The sequence below is a fragment of the Prionailurus viverrinus genome, chromosome B3, assembly GCF_022837055.1.
Source record: "Prionailurus viverrinus isolate Anna chromosome B3, UM_Priviv_1.0, whole genome shotgun sequence".
NCBI classification, from domain to species: Eukaryota; Metazoa; Chordata; class Mammalia; order Carnivora; family Felidae; genus Prionailurus; species Prionailurus viverrinus.
Window position 1 is genome coordinate 50,438,892 of NC_062566.1, and position 20,891 is coordinate 50,459,782.

Genomic DNA, 20,891 nt, shown 5'->3' on the forward strand with positions numbered 1-20,891 from the left:
AAAATTATGTAGCTGGGATTTAGATCCCGGTCATCTGAGGGACCCTTATACCAAAAGGTTTATTATCTTTTGTATAATCAAAAGAGAAGCTGTTCTGGTTATAATAATAGAAGGAGCTGGCTGCTGCATCCCCAATGGATGAATGAACTACATAGAGAGAGACCCAAGCCAGTGAGGTAATTGGCCCACATTAGTCACAGCAAGCGTGTGTGTGTGTGTGTATGTACGTGCGCATGCACCACACATGTATGTTGAGCCCGTACCTTTGCTGTTCAAGAGTCTGACATGTCATTTTGAGTGTTTGGCTTCTTCTCATGTTTTGGATCTCAGCTTAAATGTCTCTTCTTCAGAGAGACCTTCTTTGACTGATAGCCCCTCCTATCTCCAATAGCATATCCCACCCTTTCGCATCATCATACTTTATTTCTCTTCTTATTAACACTAACCCCACATTTTTGTTATTTTATTTACCATTTGTTGATGTGTTTAATGTCTTTCCTTTCTACTGAAACCTCCATGAGGGCAGGAACCTGTTTACCTTATTCACTGTTGTTTCCAAAGCACTCACCCCAAAGCCAAGCATATAGGTGTTGGAACAAAAATACCTATTTTTGTTGAGTATCTCAGTGAATGAAAGAGTAAGTTGATTGGATTTCTCATCCCAGGATTTAGCAAGTTTGCCTAAAGAAACTCATCTCCCAGTCAAACTTTGGATGAAGGGCTGGAAGTTCCTTAGATCATTGGACCTCTTTAGACAGACATGGTTATTGTTGCTTCTTATCCCTAACTCTGGGACATTCAGAATCCTCGTAGGGATGAGTCTTAGGTTGCTTCTTCTCCTTGACTAGAACCTATTAGGGTGGCATCCTCTGCCACCCCAGGGATAGAGTTCCCCCTGCCCCCATTTATTAAGTACACACATGGAGTAGCATTTGGAAATTCAAAGAGCTATAAAACAAAGATGGAAATGTACATGGTATGCTGGGGGTGGAGGGCAAATGAATAGAACATATTTGCTAGAAAGCAGATTGGGTCCAGAGAAAAAGATTTTTAAAAGGCATCCAGAGGGCTGATAAGTAGGCACCTAATCTTCAAGCAAATAGGTGGAGAATTCTGTTGACAGAGCAGAGCTTCACGAAGATTGATTTGGGAGCAGGATGGATTCAGGAAGAAACATAAGACAGGGAGATCTATTTGGAAGCTATTGTTATAGTAAAAAATGAAATGATAAGGGGCACCTGGGTGGCTCAGTTCGGTTAAGCTTCTGACTCTTATTTTGGCTCAGGTCATGATCTCATGGTTCATGGGATCAACCCCCACCGTGGGGTCTGTGCTAACAGCTTGGAGCCTGCTTGGGATTCTCTGTCTCGCACTCTCTGTGTTCTTTCTCTCGAAATAAAGAAAACTTTTAAAAAACGAAATGATGAGGACCAGCTGCTAACACAAGACCTGACATGTAGTAGATACTCAGTAAATGCTTGCCAAAAGAATATGGCTTGATGACATGGAAAGGAAGAAACAGGTGACAAGTACTACACAATACTCGGTTGAAACTGACTCATTGTAAACTGTACAATGAAGAATGGATAATCACCAAAGGTGAGTAGGAGAGACAGGAACTAGTGAAGGGGAACGGGGGTGTAAGAATGAAATACAACAAAAGATACCAGAAAAGAGCAACTGCTTTTAGTTAAGCCTGAGTTTCCCGAAAGAGTAACTGCATGCTATTTTGGGGAAGGCCTCTGAACAACAAAGTCTTTTCTCTCAACCTGAAAAGACAGGGTGAGAGAAAGAAAAAATAGATCAGGAAATCTAGATGTTTGGTAACTTTACCATCAGTCGCTGAACAGCTCAGGCATGTCATTTCTTTTCAGTAAGCAGTGGTGAGGAGTTCTAAGATTCAAGTCAGTCTCTTGCTTTCTTCTTTAGGGGAATGGATCTACCTACAAGACAGATGACTTAGAAACACAGAGTAATTTTCTTGGATTACTATGTTAGCATTTCATCATCCTTATGCCTCCTTTTTCAGTCTCTCATTCCCTTTCTTACTTATCTTGGTTATAGAAACTTCTGTGAGAAGCCACTCTGTTGTCAACATACCCCCTACTTGCACAACCCTGTGGTGTTAAATCCTTTCAACTCACCTCAGCCCCTGGACTTTAATTTCTGCACAGAGGTGCTGACATAATTTTCAAGCCCACAAATAATTATTAATTACATGCTAATATGAAAGGGGCTGAACTAATCATTGTGGAGGAAAACAGTTCCTGGCTAGCCTGGGCTCATCATTTAATGGCAGAGAGAAATAGGATGTGCCTGGAGAAGGAGGGGGTCCGGAAAACAGTGTGTGGAACATAGCAGGGGCTCAGTCGAGGTTTGTGGGTGAAAAAGTCCTGTAATGAGAGCTTGGGGCTATGTGTTTGGGTGGTATGTGAGTGTGTGTGGAAGGCTGGGGTTGCAGAGAAGTGAAGGAATAGAAGTAGGGGAGCCATGGCCGAAGAGATAGGTCAGAAACAGAGTGTAGAGGGCTTTGAGTGCTGGCCAGAAGGCCACTGGGAGCCATCAAAAGATTTTGAGCTTTATAGCCATTATTCTGGCTTCTGCCTTTTTGCTGAAATTGCAAAGTGATAAGTTTTCTGGCATTTGTATCTGTGAAAATGATACTGGAGGACAAGAAACAGTCTGGAATTGTAGAGTCCAATTTTGAGGATATCTCATTAGTCCTGGGCAGGAGTGGTAATGTTTACATTGCACTGGGGGAGGAAGGGACAGTTTGGACAAATATGGGAACTAATGGAACTTGGCAACAATTTAGATATAAAGGTTGGTGAAGAAATAGAAATCAGATATTCCTGAGGACTTAATGAGATATTATATGCAATGCAAATATCCCCATATGTGGCTCCTAGTAAGTATATAATAAATGGTAGCTATCATCATCATCATCATCATCATCATCATCATCATCCTTGTGATTTGGAGTGGTGTTGCCATTAAAGAAACAGGGATTATTACAAATTGGAAAAAGACAATCCACTAGGGAAATAGGGGAAAACATTTACCATTTATTGCATGCCCACCATGTGGCAGGCATTGTCTCAATTCATCCTCACAACAACTCTCGGAGGTCGATATTAATTTATTCCTTTGGTTACCAAAGCAAACACTGGCATTGAGAAAGTGAGATCATTCTCCTAAGTTCAGCCAGCTATTAAGCAAGTGAATCAATTCAGGGTCCTGAGCACATCCTTAAAAAAGAACATTACAAGGCACCAAGAAACATTTAAAAGTTTTCAAGGGGCGCCTGGGTGGCGCAGTCGGTTAAGCGTCCGACTTCAGCCAGGTCACGATCTCGCGGTCCGGGATTTCGAGCCCCGCGTCAGGCTCTGGGCTGATGGCTCAGAGCCTGGAGCCTGTTTCCGATTCTGTGTCTCCCTCTCTCTCTGCCCCTCCCCCGTTCATGCTCTGTCTCTCTCTGTCCCAAAAATAAATAAACGTTGAAAAAAAAAAATTAAAAAAAAAAAAGTTTTCAAAAGCTTACTAGCTACTTCGTTAGGAATCAACTTATAAATAGATCTCATATTTCATCTTCAAATTTTAAATATTGAAAAAAAGGTAAGATGGGGCTTAGAGTAGTAGTTTTTCTTAACAATGCTGGTAGGAGTATAGATCCAAACATTTTGGAGAGCAAGATGACAATTTGTACCCAAAGTCTTAAAGAGGGAAGTACTTTTGAACCAGCAATTTAACTTCTAAGGAAATAATTAGGACATGCACAAAGACTAAGCAATAAAGATTGTTGTCATATGTTATTTATATAACAGAAAAAATTAATTTAATATTCATAAATCGCAAATTATTTAAATGAACCCATAGGATGTACTACTATGCAACAATTTACAGCTAGTGTTAGAGTGAATAATGACATGGGGAAAATGTTGGCAATGTTATTAAGTGCAAAAAGGAGATTGTGAAATAATGGATATAGCATGACCCCAGGTAACATTTTGTAGGGAGATATACTTAGAAGAAAGATTGGAAAGATTAAAAAGAAAGAGATGCCAAAATATTAATAGTAGTTATCTTTAGATAGTGAGATTTACATAATTTTTTTTCTTGGTAGCTTTTTATTTTCTATAACTCCTGTAATGAATATTTATTGTATTTGTAAAAAAGAAAAAAAATGTTCTAAGTCCTTGAATAAATAAAGAAAATACTGAAACCAGAAAGAAGATGTTACAGAATTATCTAATGAGTTTGGTTCATCTGGGGAAAATGTTCAGCAGGCAGGAGAAGCTCAGGGTCGGGGAGGCGGAAAGGTGGGAGTAGAGCTGAAGGAGATGGGAGGGAGTGTGGGGGTGGGAGAGACAGAGAGAGATAGAGAGGGAGACCAGACCTTCAGGTGCAGGTTTGGAAAAACTGCCTCATAGCCCTAAGAGTAAGCAAGATCAGTGAAGGAGGAACCAGGAAAGAAGAGGGCTGAGGCTCTCCGGGAGTGGTAAGAGGAGACCATAAAGGGCCAGAGGAGTAGTCAGGAGGAGGAGAGGAAATCAGGAGATGAGTATCACCTGAGAAGGAGGAAGAGCAAATTTCTCCGGGAGAAGACACCTTGGAATAAGGCACCCCAGAAAGTCACATACTGAAAAGGAGTTAGGGGGCGTGAAGGCAGAAAATAACCTTCAGTGTGCCAATGAACAGGCCCTAGGTGCCCCTGGGAAGCAGGATGTCAGTGGATGGGTAAGGGACAGAGGGCGGGACCTCCAGGATGAGGAAGAGCATAGCTGTCAGGCAGAGGAGTCCAGGCTCCTTGCTAAGAATCCTGAATGTTCCCACTATCTCTCATCTGCCCAATTCATTTTTAGCATTAGTAGATTCAAGTCGGGGCAGTTGCTCCTTTTTTTTCCATCTCTGCTGGGACCCTTTAGTGAACGCCTCATTTTATAAAGGGCCTTTTCTGTAGAAAAGGTAAGTCACTCTAAGAATGTTTTGAGTTTACTTAGTGACTAACACAGCTTGCCCCGTAATACATATTCTCTTCACCTCTCATTCCAAATATGTAGTAGTCCAGGGAGGTTTAAATAGTTTCTCTGAATCTGGTATGTGAAGAGGCCCCAGTCTACCTGGGTGTATATAGGAAGGCCATGGTTTTCAGTCTCTGAAGAAAGTTAAAAAAAAAATGTTTTTAAAGACCACAAAAATAATTTAAATTAGCCTGTTTATTTACATTTATGGTTATGGTTATAAAATATATGGACTACTGTCCTGGTGACATCAGTTTACTGTGGACTGACGGCTGGCTTACTTCTTTGGGCGGAGTTCTAAGCGGGGAGGACTCCTTGCTTCAGTACCACAGCACCATCTGGTGGTTGACCTGAGAAGCTGCGCTTTTGAATTTCTAGTTTATTAAAAAATGCAAAAACAGAAACAAAACAAAAACACCCTGGTCTATTAAAAATAAATATAAAACTAGTAAAGAAGGGCCTGTTATCCTCTAAGAAGAGTTCTCAGCCTCTTGTCCATGAACATCCAATTAGGAAACCAAATGAATAAAGTTTGAAGAATATGTATCTAAGATTAAAAAAAAAAAATCCTCCCTAATATAGTTCTTGATACCCAAAGGTAGAGTTATGGGTCTGTCTGGCTACGAGGTGGAGGGAAAATAATTGATATCTGCATCTGATTCCATCTCAGACCTCCATGCAAAGTTATCATGTCACTGGAAAGTCACATTCTTTTTTGGCAGTTGGGGCTTTTTATATACTTGTCTTTCTACCTTCTCGTTAGCTAAAGGTTGGTAAATTCTTGGCCAACCTGGCTGCTTATCTAAGCTTCTGGAGATGGGTCTAACACTGGGAAATGGGCACACCTGTGTTTGATTCAAAGCCCATCCCTATTCTGGCCCATGACCAACCTCAAAAAGAACCAAGACCATTTTCCCAGAGTGGTGTGTCTGTGAATACCAACAACAGCACTATCACAACATGTGTGTTCACTGGAGATAGTGAGGCTGTACAGAACGTCTGCACAGGGTCAACCTTTCTGTCCAATGTCATTCCTTTCATGGTGCCGGGCACCACTGTTTGTCGTCTGATCTTCTCAGAAAAAGTAATATGGCAGCAATGAGGTCATCCAAAGCAAAGCAGAATGTGTTGGTAGCATCAGTCCAGGAACAGGACCAAATGCTCAAAGTATCAGAATGAGAAGAGTTGAGATAAGTAAGAACATTTTAGATGTGAGAAGTGGTAGAGGTCGGCTGGTGGGTTTAGTTGTGTCTTTCCTTCCTGAGTACCCACGTGCCACAAGAACCCACATGCCTGTTCCTCAGAAGGCTGAAGCTACTGTGACAGATGAAGGTTGGGGTCTCCATAAAGCAATGAGGGACTTTAAAACCATCAGTGCCCTGGGGCACCTGGGTGGCTCAGTCAGTTGAGCATCTGACTTCAGCTCAGGTCATGATCTCGCAGTCTGTGGGTTTGAGGCCCGCGTCGGGCTCTGTGCTGACAGCTCAGAGCCTGGAGCCTGCTTCAGATTCTGGGTCTCCCTGTCTCTCCCTGACCCTCCCCCACTCGTGCTCTGTCTCTGTCTCTCTCTCAAAAATAAACATTAAAAAAAAAATCAGTGCCCTGTCTTGGCAGGTGAGGACATTGCTACAAAGTCACTTGTTCAAAGTCATGTAGATGGTGGCATAATTGAAATTTGAACTTGAATCTGAATCTTTCCAGAGTTCTTTTAAGCATTCTTGTTTTCTCATCCCTTTTAAGGGAGACACACTTTCATGTTTCTGTGTGTGTGTGTGTGTGTGTGTGTGTGTGTGAATTTCCTGTCTCTCTCATCTTCCTTGTCTTCATCTCTAGACATCTTCTTGAACCTAAGAAAAACATAAAATTGAAAAAATCATATTCTGCATTTTGACATGATTTAGGATCTTGACTTTTCTTTTAATTGGACCAGAAATTTATGAGGTGAAAAACAAAAGAATTTAAGGGCGTGTAACCTTTTTTAGTCATAATGTAACACAACTTCATAATGTAACACTGGGTCAGTTGGAGAGCACATTTCCAAGGGCACCTTGTAGATTTAAGTATATCTCCATGAGTAAACCAAGCAATGATTCACACCACTCAATGGCTGTAGAAACTTTTCCCACTATGGGGATTGCTGCAGGTGTCATTTTAATGCAACTGAAGAGAACTTCTCACACTAGAATTATTGATGTGATTCAGGAAAATCAGTATGTATTCATTCAACACAATTTTTAAAACACCTTCTATGTGTTGCTCATGTGTGAAGCTACTGCAGAGAAAAAGAAGGGTCAATTTAAAATAACAGTCTAAAGATAGATCAAACATTTTCCTTTGGTAGAAAGGGTAGACATTCTTTTTTTTCCTGTTTTTTAATGTTTTTTATTTATTTTTGAGGGAGAGAGAGGAACAAAGAGAGAGGGAGACAGAGAATCTGAAGCAGGCTCCAGGCTCTGAGCTGTCCTCACAGAGCCCCATGTGAGGCCCGAACCCACAAACCGTGAGATCATGACCTGAGCCAAAGTTGGATGCTTAACCGACTGAGCCACTCAGGTGCCCCCATCTATAAGCATTCTTAATTTGATTTTCAAAACTAGAATTAGCTCCTAAGTCTATATCAGTTTCCAAGTTGCTTCTTTAAAGGGATAACCTTATAAGAAATGGTAATGACAATTCTTTTAGAGATTTACACCTTAGCATTGTTTGATTTAGTAATACCACTGTGCCCCCCCCCCACACACACATGAACACACACACACAAACACATGCTTTCTAAAAATTTCATTTGGGGCGCCTGGGTGGCTCAGTTGGTTAAGGGTCTGACTTCAGCTCAGGTCACGATTTCATGGTTCATGAGTTCGAGCCCCGTATCTGGCTCTTATTGCAGAGCCTGCTTCAGATCCTCTTTCTGTGTGCGTGTCTCTCTATGCCCCTCCTTTGCTCTCTCTCTCTCAAAAATAAGGAAATAAACATTAAAAAAACCAACTCTATAAAAATTTCATTTAAATCCTTTAAATGAAAGTCAAGTCAATTCTGGAATCAGAATTATTTGAGATTCTTTGAGATTCTTATTTTTTTAATTTACTTATTTTGAGAGGAGAGGGCAGGGAAGGGCAGAGAGAGAGGGAGAGAGAGAGAATCCTAAGCAGGCTCTGCGCTGCCAGTGCAGAGCCTGATGCGGATCTCAGACTCACGAACTGGGAGATCATGACCTGAGCCAAAGTTGGTGGTTTAACTGATTGAGCTACTTAGGAGCCAGCCCCTTCCTGAGATAATTATAACATAAGGCTAAGAAAAGAAACACTGTTGTAGGTACTACTATTGTGTACTTTTATAGGCTCTGAAAATTCTATCAGATGTCAATGAATTGCCTTTTACTTTACATACATACAAAATCCTTTCCAAGAGAATGCAAAAGCATAAAACCATGCTTCCAAGTCAGCACAGTTAGCTCATTCCATAAAGACAGCTCTCTCTCCTCTCCTTTGGTGTCCCTTTTAGTAAGGTGTCCCAGTGTTGGCTCCACAGTTCCTGAGACCCAGGAGGCTTCCTGGGCTTCTATTCTAATTCCCCATGCACTCGCTTAAGCTGTTCTCAGAGAATAGCTAACAGTTTTTACAGCGTTCTTGTGTATATTTAACCATTATTAAGCTTTTTCTCATCCCTCCATTCTTCAGGCTATACAAATCAATATGTATTTTAAAGATTTTACTTCTCACAAGATTTATTTCCTTTATCTTTAAGTCATCCTGATGAAACTTCCGTTTCAATTAAATCTCCATATTGCAGGGCCCTAAGCAAGACCCCAGACTCTCATCAAAGCAAGAATGATACTCCATATGGTGGGAGGTGAATTTATAGTCTCTCCACATAAGCTCCTGATTTTATGTAGCAGCAGCAGCAGCAGCAGCAGCAGCAGCAGCAGCAGCAGATTTGCTCATTTGTGATATTCTGTCAGCTGCCCCCTCCATAATTTATTTCTTTAAATTGTGAAAATCTTCCTCTTCCCAGTACCAGCTTCTCAGAGAAAGTATCTAATAAAAAATTTTAACATCTTCTGGTCATGCCATTGTCACAAAATCTTGTTTTTAATGCTTAATGGAGATAGTTCTTTAGTAGGGTTGTGAAGACAGAGGTTACCATACCATCACTGCTTTATAATAGCAATGACATGGGGCTTCTGGGTGACTCAGTCGGCCGTGTCCAACTTTCGCTCAGGTCATGATCTTGTTGTGGTTGATGAGTTCGAGCCCTGCCTCGGGCTCTGTGCTGACAGCTCAGAGCCTGGAGCCTGCTTTGGATTCTGTGTCTCCCTCTCTCTTTGCCCCTCCCCCCACCTCAAAAATAAATGAATGTTAAAAAAATTTTAAAAATAGCAATAACAGGGCAAAGGGGTATTATAAAGCTCCTGTTTTTGCCAGCAGCTCATCCCCCACTTTGAGTGAGGAGAGAAGGTTTGGAAAGTTATATTTTTGCAAAGACAACAGCACAACCACAAGCCTTCCTGTCAGATTGCTGCCCTCAGCATCTCTGGTATTGAATTCTAGAGCTAACATTGAACGTGAGTCACGTTATTGGTTAGGATCAGTCTGGTTTTATAAAAATGGGGGCCCCCAAAAACCTGTCTTGAGACCAAAATCTGTCAGTGTTTTGAGATATTTAAATGTAAACTATGAATGTTTTTTTCTCTTTGATGCAAATGAAATATGAGGTATTCTTTTCTGCCATTTCAGAGCTGAAGAGAGCTTATAAACCTACTCCCTTTTATTCAAGTACCAGTTCATGTTCTGGAAATATTTTTACTTTATTATAACCTTTTCTTGTTGAAAATTTATTACAGTTTCTTTTTGTTCGTCCACTTGCAGCCTGCCACATATTGGAATGCCGCAGCGGAATGGCCCAAGATGTCATCAGCACCATAGGGCAGGCTTTTGAACTCCGGTTTAAACAGTATTTGAAAAATCCTTCTTTGAATACTTCTTGTGAAAGGTCAGCCAAGAGTTCTATAATTATTTGACTTGCTATATTTATTTTGCTGTATTTTCAAATTAATATGGCATTTTCAAACTAATGAAATTAGTAAATTTTTTCTTACAAATAGGCAGTTTCAGTACAAACTAATAATGACATTTTCTATTTTTCTTTCTCTTGTATTTGTCCAGATATTTCCTCTTGCTTTGTATCAAAATTAAAGGAGACACTCCAAGAAGGGGTCTTCCCTGTTTCTCTGATATCATACAGAGCTATGAATTAAGTAGTATCATAAAATAACAGATATCAAATGTCTCAGAATTGTTTCAATCCCAGATCCCATGCATACCACTAAAAAAAATATATCGAGAGGTTTCTGGGTGGCTCAGTCGGTTAAGCGGCCTACTTTGGCTCAGGACCCCATCTCGCAGTTCATGAATTCAAGCCCCGCATTGGGCTCTGTGCTGACAACTCAGAGCCTGGAGTGTGCTTCAGATTCTGTGTCTCTCTCTGCCCCTCCCCTGCTCATGCTCTCTCTCTCTCTCTCTCTCTCAAAAATAAATTTTAAAAAAATTAAAATTTTTTTAAATAACATTAAAAAAAATCAAGAATGAAGAGGGAAACAGTAGGAATCAAATGTCTATAGCAGGAATCGTTGTTAGTTTGCTAGTTTGCAATGTAAATAGATGAGTTCCAGTTAAACTGTGGCAGGGCTGGCAGGTGATGTGACCCAAGGATCTGGTTGTTCTATCTGAGGCGCAGAAAGTCTACAAGGAAAGCTGAGCCCTTCAGGCCTGACAGCCTCCAGCAGTGTAGAGTACAGTGAGCAGAATTCATACCCAAGAGACAAAACTCTTGGGTACTTTTAAATGCACCCCCCCAGGTTAGTTACTTTGTGTATTAACAAACATTGGGTTTGGAGATCTCCCTTTTTAAGGTGGTCTGGGGTAGCAAAGGAGAGGGGGTTCCTAGGAAGCCTTGAGGTTGAATTTTTCCCAGGATAACACTTACATCCTAGTGCTATCACTTTGTTGACAGGTAATGAACCCGACAAAACTGTGTGGCTTGTCAGTAGAATCAGTTCAATCCCAAAGGACTTGATTTATTCTTTTTCATAAGAAAGCTACTAATTCCAATTTGGAAGAAAAGTTGTTTGTTTTGTTTTTGTTTTTGTTTGTTTTTTTTTTTTGCCCTGTTTCGGTTTTTAAAACAATGCATGTTTACATAAATCTACCCACTTGCACATATGGTTCTAATATTTCTTTATGAATCCCATATACTTCTCCAGATTTGTGCAGACGAGATGGCTGGCCATAACTCTCTTATTTTTTTCATCTTAGTTTCACAAACTGGGCCAGGCCCCCTGCCCAATATCTAATTTTTTTTTTTGAGCAAAACATTTCCAAAATGGTACAATCCAAACATGCTGAAGATACTCAGGAAAACTTTAATTTTGTATCCTGCTGGCATAGATGACTTACATTCAAGGAGTGTGTGTGTGTGTGTGTGTGTGTGTGTATGTGTGTGTGTGTGTGTGTTTCTCTTAATCACTGGGAGGAGACACAAAAGCATCACCCTTGGCACTTTCCATTGGCTTGCCCCACTTTAATTGTCTATGGAAAGCTAAACAACCATCTGGTTGCTTCCATCCAGATATTTGACATCACTTAAGCACAGCTATAATTTTAAAACATGAATGCAGCATTTTTCAGGATGATTTGCATGGTTCTGATCCCTCTGCCTCCCCTACAGCATTTGAATTCCCACCCAGTCTCTTGGGGATTCTTTTTTCCCTTGCAGTGAGGAGGTGCCTCTTGATGGTCCTGCTGTGGAGAGAGAAGATCATGAGTATTACAATGAAATCCCAGGGAAGCAGCCACCTGCAGGTGGTGTTTCAGATGTGCGCATCAAAGTCCAAGCCACAGAACAGATGGCTTACTGCCCCATACGGTGTGAAAAGTTGTGCTATCTGGTAAGTAATGCTTTATGGTTACCGGAACTTAGCAATGTGATTCTGTCCTTGTCACTAGAGAGTTTAATTTGAGTTTCCAAATGCTAGTTTAGAGAAAGTGCCTTCCTCAGTACTGAGCCAGAGAATGAATCACTGTCGGAGCCTGCACTGGACCATTTTTACTCCAAATCCACCCCCTTCCTCGCTGCCTAAGTGGATGACTTCACATCTCCTTTCACTGGGAAGATGAGGGCAGTCCAACATGTTACATTCAACTTCACCTTTCCTCGTCTCCACGTCTTCCTGTATTCTCCTTGCTTCTCGTCCTTAGCAACTGCCTTCACAGCCAATCCTTCCCCTGAGCTCCTGATCCCATCCCCACCTTCCAACTCTCTGCCCTTGTTCTGTCTGTCTATCAACCCCTGTCTCAATCTTTATTTTCTCTTTGTCTACCAGTATCTTCTGTCTGCAAATGAATTTGGATTCCTCCAACCAACTTACAATGTCTCACCTCCTTTTACCCACAAACTTCTAGAAACCATCATCTCCATCCCAGTTTTTGCATCAACACTATATTTCTAAGATCTGAATTCTGCTTGACAACTTGATAGAAATTACTTTTACAATGGTCACCAATGGTTTTTTGGTCACCGATGGTTTCATTGCTAAATCAATTTTCTTCTTCAATGTTCTGAGTCTGTCTACAGAATTTGATACCCATTGTCTGCCTCTCCCTTAATTTTAGAACTTCTGTTAGCTTCTAAAGCAGTTCTATTGTGTCATTCTCAACCCCCATCTCTAGTTGCTTCTTTTTTCTCATTTTCATGTCTTCCAACATTTTATTATGAATGTTTTCAAACACACAGAAAAGTTGAAATAATTATACAGTGAACACTCACATACACAACCTAGATTCTACAATTATCATTCTACTAAATTTGCCCTGTCATCTTATAGAGCTGTTTCAAAGTAAGTTACATCTTTTCTTTTTATATTTTATTTTCTTCTACCCCCTACCCTTCAAACCCCAGCCCCCCACCCTTAACCACCCTTGCTCTGCCCTTGGCCTTGCCCTTGGTTTCTCCTCTGGCATGCCACCTGTATACACAGTCTTCCAGCTTCTCTGTCTTCAGCCATTACTTATCTCTCCAGCTGTAGTGCCATAAGCATTACATTACTTGTTTATGTAAGATTGAATTCAGCATTTTCTCCTTGACTCCAAACCAGATTCCTCTAGTGACTTACTCATGTTTAATTAATGACACTGCTGCTGTTTCATTAATCTGCAGTCTTTTGTTTATCTCACACTTTGGACTCCATGTCAACTCAGTCTTCAAGACTGAAGATTCTACCATGAAATCTTTTGATAGAATTTACCCAACCTCTTACATTACTCTTGTACCTTTCTAAGTTCTGGCCTTCATGTGCCCAGATGATTCTGAAAGCCCCTTCCTTGTCTCCAGTTTCATTCTCTCAAACCCTTCTGCATGGTACTGCCTGATTAATCTTTCTAAAGGATAGATATTGCCCTTCTCAAAGGCATCAGTGATCCCATTCCATTATTGAATTGTGTATATCTATATATATCTATATCTATATATATCTATATCTGTATATATATATCTATATATATCTATATATATATTAATGCAACCCTTTGATGGATGACATTTTTAAGGATGGAAAGTGAGCCCGGCACAAACCTCATTAGAGTAGGGCTCCAATCTGCCAATGCACTGTTAGATAGAGGCTTGCTAAATACTGAGAGTTTATACAAGTGTCCTGGAAATCACACTTTCACAGTTTCTGGCTGAGACTTGGATTGAGTCCTGGAATAGGACCTCCCTAACAAAAGCAGTGATGCTCAGGATGCGGGCCTTACATCAGCAGCCTTTACAACCACCTCTGCCTCAGACCCACCTCTGCAGCCCCCGCACAGTGCTCTATCTTAGGAGTCTATGTTCCCCATGCAAAATCTCACCTTCCTTTTGTTACCTGTCAGACACTAACTATGTCAGAAAGTGGAGCTGTCTGCTGTATTCTTCCAGGACTGTTATTAGTGTTTTGTTTGTTTTTTGGCAAGTTTATGAACGTATACCATGTTTGTAAATGTCTCACAATTTGTTGTTCGTGCAGCCTGGAAACTCCAAGTGCAGCAGTGTGTACGAGAACTGTTTAGAACAAAGCAGGGCAATAGGTAGGTACAATTGTCCTTCCCCATCTGCCACTCTTGTTGTTCCTTGTAAGTCATATGGTTGTGTGTGGCCTTGGCTCTGAAATACTTCATGGGAAAGTCAGGTGTATAATGCTTCAGCTGCATCCCACGTTCTGAGAGGCCCAGAATGCCACATGTGTGTCACTTGGGAGACTCATGGTTTCCCCTCACTCTTGTGTGCTTGACCACACTGTCATTCTACCTCCTGAGGTCTTTGATTGCTTTAACATCATGAAAAGTCTCGCTGAAAAGGTGTTTTCTCTGCTTAAAACTCAAGACAGCTCCACTTCAAAGAAGATCAGACATTAAGCTAATGTGAAAATTGATGCTTGTCAAGTCCATTAGGATTAAGATAAAACCTTTTTTGTCTGCTTGGCATCGAAAACAAAAAGAAATCTGAAAGGTGAGAGTCCCAGTTAGGGGCCAAATACCCCACATTTCCCAGGGCATTCAGTGTCTTATTACTGGATGCGATAATTGATGTGGGGCACAACTTTTCCACAATGCAAATGTAGAACATCACCTCTCAGACTGGAAGTATGTTTTCATAAAATTTTGCTGCTAGTTAGTCATTTAATACTTATAAATTGCTGAAAGTACTTATTTCTTTGGGAAGCAAAGTTTTGCAGCATTAGAGGAGTGGGTAACTGGATGATATAAATAATACTGTGGGGATAAAGTTGGATAACCACACTTAGGGACTCAAATTAGCAGGAACTTGCCACCTACAAGGTAGTCACCGCCAAGGATACTTGCATACTTCTTATGGAATTATGCCAATGTAATCTATTCATTTTATTATTTCTTATACACAGGGGATACATGAGGATTTATTGTTTTAGGTACAGCTGTGATTACTACCTTCCTCTACCATGCAAAAATAGTAGGAGTAGTGAACTAAGACAGTATTGTTAATTATTTAAAAATATGGTTCCTTTTTAAAATTTTTTTTTAATATATGAAATTTATTGTCAAATTGGTTTCCATACAACACCCAGTGCTCATCCCAAAAGATACCCTCTTCAATGCCCATCACCTACCCTTCCCTCCCTCCCAACTCCCCCCATCAACCCTCAGTTTGTTCTCAGTTTTTAAGAGTCTCTTATGCTTTGGCTCTCTCCCACTCTAACCTCTTTTTTTTTTTTCCTTCCCCTCCTCCATGGGTTTCTGTTAAGTTTCTCAGGATCCACATAAGAGTGAAACCATATGGTTATCTGTCTTTCTCTGTATGGCTTATTTCACTTGGCATCACACTCTCCAGTTCCATCCACGTTGCTACAAAGGGCCATATTTCATTCTTTCTCATCACCATGTAGTAGTCCATTGTGTAAAAATATGGTTCTTTTTGATAGACATTAAAATTCCTTGCCATTCTTTAAAGTTACTTAGAATTTTAACCTAACTTTTAGTAATGTGACTACAACAAATTAATGGTAAGTAAAAATGTGTTTTTACAACTGCTCCCTAAGATCTGTATTCCTCCCACCTTCCCTCCTTTTCCTTATTTGGAAATGCCTAACCTACAGGTTTAAAAGTCAGGAACCTACCACATGTGCCCTGTAATATTATAATCATTTTGTACCTGTGCTGAGGCTCACTTGGAAATATCTCCACATGCTCTTTGATCTCATTCTATATTCTTCATTTATTCAACACATCATCTGTGACTGCAAGGACCTCTTTAGAGTCTGGCGCTGTGCTAGGCGGCAGGGATGGAATCACAACTGGTACTCATATCATCTGTAGTTTAACAAGTAAGACACACCTAAATCAAATGCTTACAAATAGATGGATGTTTCAAAGCCTAAGATGTTATGGGAACAAATACCAGGGAAACCTAACTTAATCTGAGGGGCTCTATGGGTGTCTAGGTTGCACAGTAGGTTAAGCATCCGACTTGCAGCTCAGGTCATGACCTTGAGGTTTGTGGGTTCGAGCCATGTGTTGGGCTCTGTGATGACAGCTCAGACCCTGGAGCCTGCTTCAGATTATGTGTCTCCCTCTCTCTCTGCACCTCCCCTCCTCACCCTCTGTCTCTCTCTCTCCCAAGAATAAATGTAACTTTTTTTAATCTGAGGGGCTCTAGGGGGTCTCCCTAAACTTACCTCTACAACAAAACAACCAAACCAGGACCTGAGGGATGAATGGGAATTATCCAGGCATAAAGAAGGAAATGGGAAAGGAGGGGAGAGAGAGGGAGAGAGAGAGAAAAAACAGTATGAGTGGGAACCAGCATTCCTGGTTTTTCTGGAATGTGCCAGGACCACTTCCCAGATCATTGCACAGAGAGAGTACGGAGGCGAGATAGATGAGTCTTGGACATAGGATAGAACCCTGAGGAACATTTATAAAGGAATAAATAGATATAGAGGTATTGTTTCAATCTTATTTAAGACATTTCTTTTTGTAAGTGTAACCTTGTCATAGAATCCAGTTTATTGTTTCTATTTACCTTGGTTTTATTTCTCCTTTAAACCAACAAACGATGTAACCCCTTATTCTTTCATGGTTTCTATATGCCCTAAGCCAATATAAGCAAATCCAAACTTATGAACAGACTTTTTTCATAAACCTTTATTTGGAGTCTGGCACATATTTTTCTAGAATTAATTCCAGAATTAATTTTAGCCATGATGGCTATCTCCTAGATAAGTACACCACGTTCTACTGTTCTGGTTTGTCTGTACTGAAGCTTAAATGTATATTTTGTGATGACAAACACACCAAGAGAAAATTCTATAGTAAGTGCCTGTTCTTCAGTTGCACTCTGACTGTGGGATATCCTGGAACCAGTACAGAGCTGCCTTCCTTGTGGTGGCCCTAAGGTAACAGCTCATAGCTGGGAACCTTTAAAGATCTTGGGCTGGTGAGAGATGGTGTTTGTGGTTTCGAAAAAGTCCTCCAACTGCATACTTCCTTCCCCTGAAAATCATGGAGCTATAACCTTATTTCCTTAGGAAAGCAGGTTCCAGGGCACTTGGGAGGCTCAGTTGGTTAAGTGGCTGACTTTGGCTCAGGTCATGATCTCGCAGTTCATGGGTTTGAGCCCTGCATCGGGCTCTGTGCTGACAGCTCAGACCCTGGAGCCTGCTTCAGATTCTTTGTCTCCCTCTCTCTTGGCCCCTCCCCTGCTCACACTCTATGTCTGTCTGTCTGTCTGTCTGTCTGTCTGTCTCTCTCTCTCTCAAAAATAAACAAGCATTAAAAACTTAAAACAAACAAACAGAAAAAGGAAAGCAGGTTCTAAGTTCCATCAGGGACCCAGAATGCTAGGAGGGATTGAAGGACTTGACCCTTGCTCCACAGGCCACAACAATCAAGGCTCCTCCTATTGTGGTAAGAAGGACTTTAGTACTACAATGTCCATTCATCCACAGATACCCGGAAATCAGATGTTCCTATCTTGAGGCCTGCCTGTTACTACTTGGTCATATGTTGAAAAACTGATCTGAGGGACGCCTGGGTGGCTCAGTAAGTTGAGCATCTGACCTTCGATTTCAGCTAAGGTCATAATCCCAGGGTCAAGGTATTGAGCCCTGCGTCGGGTTCTGTGCTGAGTGTGGAGCCTGCTTGGGGATTCCCCCTCTCTCTCTCTCCCCCCGCCCACCCCTCTCCCCTGATCACACTCTCTCTCTAAAAATAATAAAAATAAAAACTGATCTGAAATTCTTGACCAGTGAGCAATTTAATAGCAGTTGCCAGAATAGCAAATGCATAATTTTTATGGCTTTTCCTAGAGTTTTAGACATAATCATTTGAGAAACACCTATGCAAATATTTTCAATAAGGTTTGGCTTTTTCCTCCCAGGACATTTATTTGTTCAAATAATGATTTAAAACTTGAATTCCAGTATATTATAAATACTGCAATAGGCTTCTGGTTGTTCAAGGAGTTAATATATTTATCACCAGACTTATAAAAGATACCATTTCTTAATATTAAATTCCCTTATGGAGAAAATTAATTAGTAAAACAGAATAATGTTTCCCAGACCTCCAAGTTCAAATGGAAATATTGATATTTTTAATCAAAAAGACATTAAATTACCACAAACCCTAAGGGCCTGAACTTAAAAAACTTTGGTACTTACAGTGTATACCCTGTGTATAGTATGTATTTATTTTCTGCCACAAATCTTCTCTTAGGCAGCTTGGATAGGTTCTCAGAGTAATACTTGGCAAAAAGAAAGTTTGGAATGCATAATGGTTGTCATGTGTGGTTAAGCTCTCATCAACCACACACTTTAGCCAAGAAAGATTTTTGGGTATAGACTGAAATATAATATAATATAATATAATATATAATTTTTTTAAATTTTTTTTTCAACGTTTATTTATTTTTGGAACAGAGAGAGACAGTGCATGAACGGGGGAGGGGCAGAGAGAGAGGGAGACACAGAATCGGAAACAGGCTCTAGGCTCTGAGCCATCAGCCCAGAGCCTGATGCGGGGCTCGAACTCCCGGACCGCGAGATCGTGACCTGGCTGAAGTCGGACGCTTAACCGACTGCGCCACCCAGGCGCCCCTATAATTTTTTTAATTTAAGGCAACATTGCTGAGTTAAATGAAATAGTGCATTTAAAAAAAAAAGAGGAATGGTTGTTTTCAAGAGACACTGGATTTAGACATTGATGCTTTTGTATAATCATATGGGATGGTAAACCTGATGTGGTCGGCTCATGCCATACTCTGTGAGGGGCAGACGAGTCAGTGCCTTGTGCTAAAGGTTGACTCAGAACGTGGGCCAAATATGCCGAGAAAGGAAGACCAAGTGGACATTCATTATCTGTTTGTTCAGCTGACAAACATGAGCACCTACTTCATACCAGTCATTGAAGATGCAGAGGATACAACAGATAAATGGGTTCTAGTCTCTCCTTAAGCACTCAAGGAATTTGCAGTTTCAAGGGGAAGACAGACAGACAAGTAAACAGACACCTATAGTATGGAGGGCACTTGACCTGGCCTGGGGGAGGGAAGGTCTAAGGGGGAGGCTTCTTCTTCTTTTTCTTTTTAAAAATTTTTCTTAATGTTTATATAGTTTTGAGAGAGAGAGACAGGCAGAGAGGGAGAGAGAGACAGAGTGTGAGTGGGAGAGAGGCAGCAAGAGAGGGAGACACAGAATCTGAAGCAGGCTCTAGGCTCTGAGCTGTCAGCACAGAACCCGATGTGGGGCTCAAACCCATGAATCATGAGATCGTGACCTGAGCCAAAGTCTGATTCTTAACTGACTGAGCCACCCAGGTGCCCCTTCTTTTGTTTTTAATGTTTTTGTTTATTTATTTTTCAGAGGGAGAGAAAGAGAGAGCCTGTGCACATGAGCACAGGGGGTGAGCAGAGAGAGAGGAAGAGAGAGAATCTCAGCAGGCTCTGCACTGTCAGCACAGAGCCTGACACAGGACTCAAACTCACAAACCATGAGATCATGAACTGAGCCAAAAACAAGAGTCAGATGCTTAACCAACTGAGCCACCTATGTGTCCCTAACGTGGAGGCTTCTTTTTTTTTTTTTTTCAACGTTTTTATTTATTTTTGGGACAGAGAGAGACAGAGCATGAACGGGGGAGGGGCAGAGAGAGAGGGAGACACAGAATCGGAAACAGGCTCCAGGCTCCGAGCCATCAGCCCAGAGCCTGACGCGGGGCTCGAACTCACAGACCGCGAGATCGTGACCTGGCTGAAGTCGGACGCTTAACCGACTGTGCCACTGAGGCGCCCCCTAACGTGGAGGCTTCTTGAAAGAGATGGAACCTTAAAGGACAAATAGGAGTTAGGTACAGAAAGGGGAGGGAGGATATTGCAGCAGGAGAGAAGTACCATGTGCAGAGCCCCAGCATCAATGAACACATGTAAATGAGCAGATATTAACTATTTATCGAATCCCTACTACATCCCTATGAGGCAGGCACCATTCTCAGTAAGTGTCTCACCCACGTTCTTTCATTTAGTCCTCACAACCATATTTTAAGCTAGGCATCCCCATATTACAGATACAAAAACTGACGCTTAGGGAAGGTAAATAACTTACCCCAAACCATACAAACAGTAAGAAGTATCACAAGTATTTGAACTCAGGTCCATGTTGATTTTGAAGCAGACCTCTTACCACAGTTTTTCTTTAATGTTTATTTATTTTTTAGAGAGAGGGAGAGAGAGAGAACGAGTGGGGGAAAGGCAGAGAGAGCAGGAGACACAGAATCTGAAGCAGGCTCCGCTCTGAGCTGTCAGTACAGAGCCTGATGCAGGGCTCGAACTCGCAGACTGTGAGATCATGACCTGAGCCAAGATTGGTCGCTTAACCAAATGAGCCACCCAGGTGCCCCACAACACTTTGATCATAGTCTGCTTTCAGTACATTTTTGTGAGCAGGCACTCCTAAATAAATGATAAACCAATCATGTATAAGTTATATACACATATGCTAATATGTTATGCATGTGTTATAAAACATACACAAGGGGTGCCTGAGTGGCTCAGTCAGTTGAGCATCTGATTCTTGACTTTGGCTCAGTTGATGATCTTACAGTTCATGAGTTTGAGCCCTGCACTAGGCTCTGCACTGATAGCATAGAGCCTGGTTGAATTTCTGTCTCCCTCTCTCTCTGCCCCTCCCCTGCTTGCTCTCCCTCCGTCAAAAAATAAATAAAAATTTAAAAAAATGTAACACACACATGAAAGTAGAAAATTTCAAAGTTAGAGTTAATGATAATAAACATTTTTAAAATGCCTTGA

General features: G+C 41.1%; 1 protein-coding gene across 2 annotated transcripts in view; it reads left to right on the top strand.

Moving 5' to 3' along the window:
* SHC4 (SHC adaptor protein 4) overlaps window positions 1–20,891 on the top strand; it is a 130,034-nt gene that overhangs the window by 89,330 nt on the left and 19,813 nt on the right. For both annotated transcript variants that reach the window (XR_007153271.1, XM_047864011.1), the window contains exons 7-9: window positions 9,887–10,010; window positions 11,793–11,964; window positions 14,080–14,140. Coding sequence is in view for 1 of the 2 variants with exons in the window: in XM_047864011.1 (XP_047719967.1) it covers window positions 9,887–10,010; window positions 11,793–11,964; window positions 14,080–14,140 (357 nt within the window). In the remaining variant the exon portion in view is untranslated. The remainder of the gene's footprint in view (window positions 1–9,886; window positions 10,011–11,792; window positions 11,965–14,079; window positions 14,141–20,891) is intronic.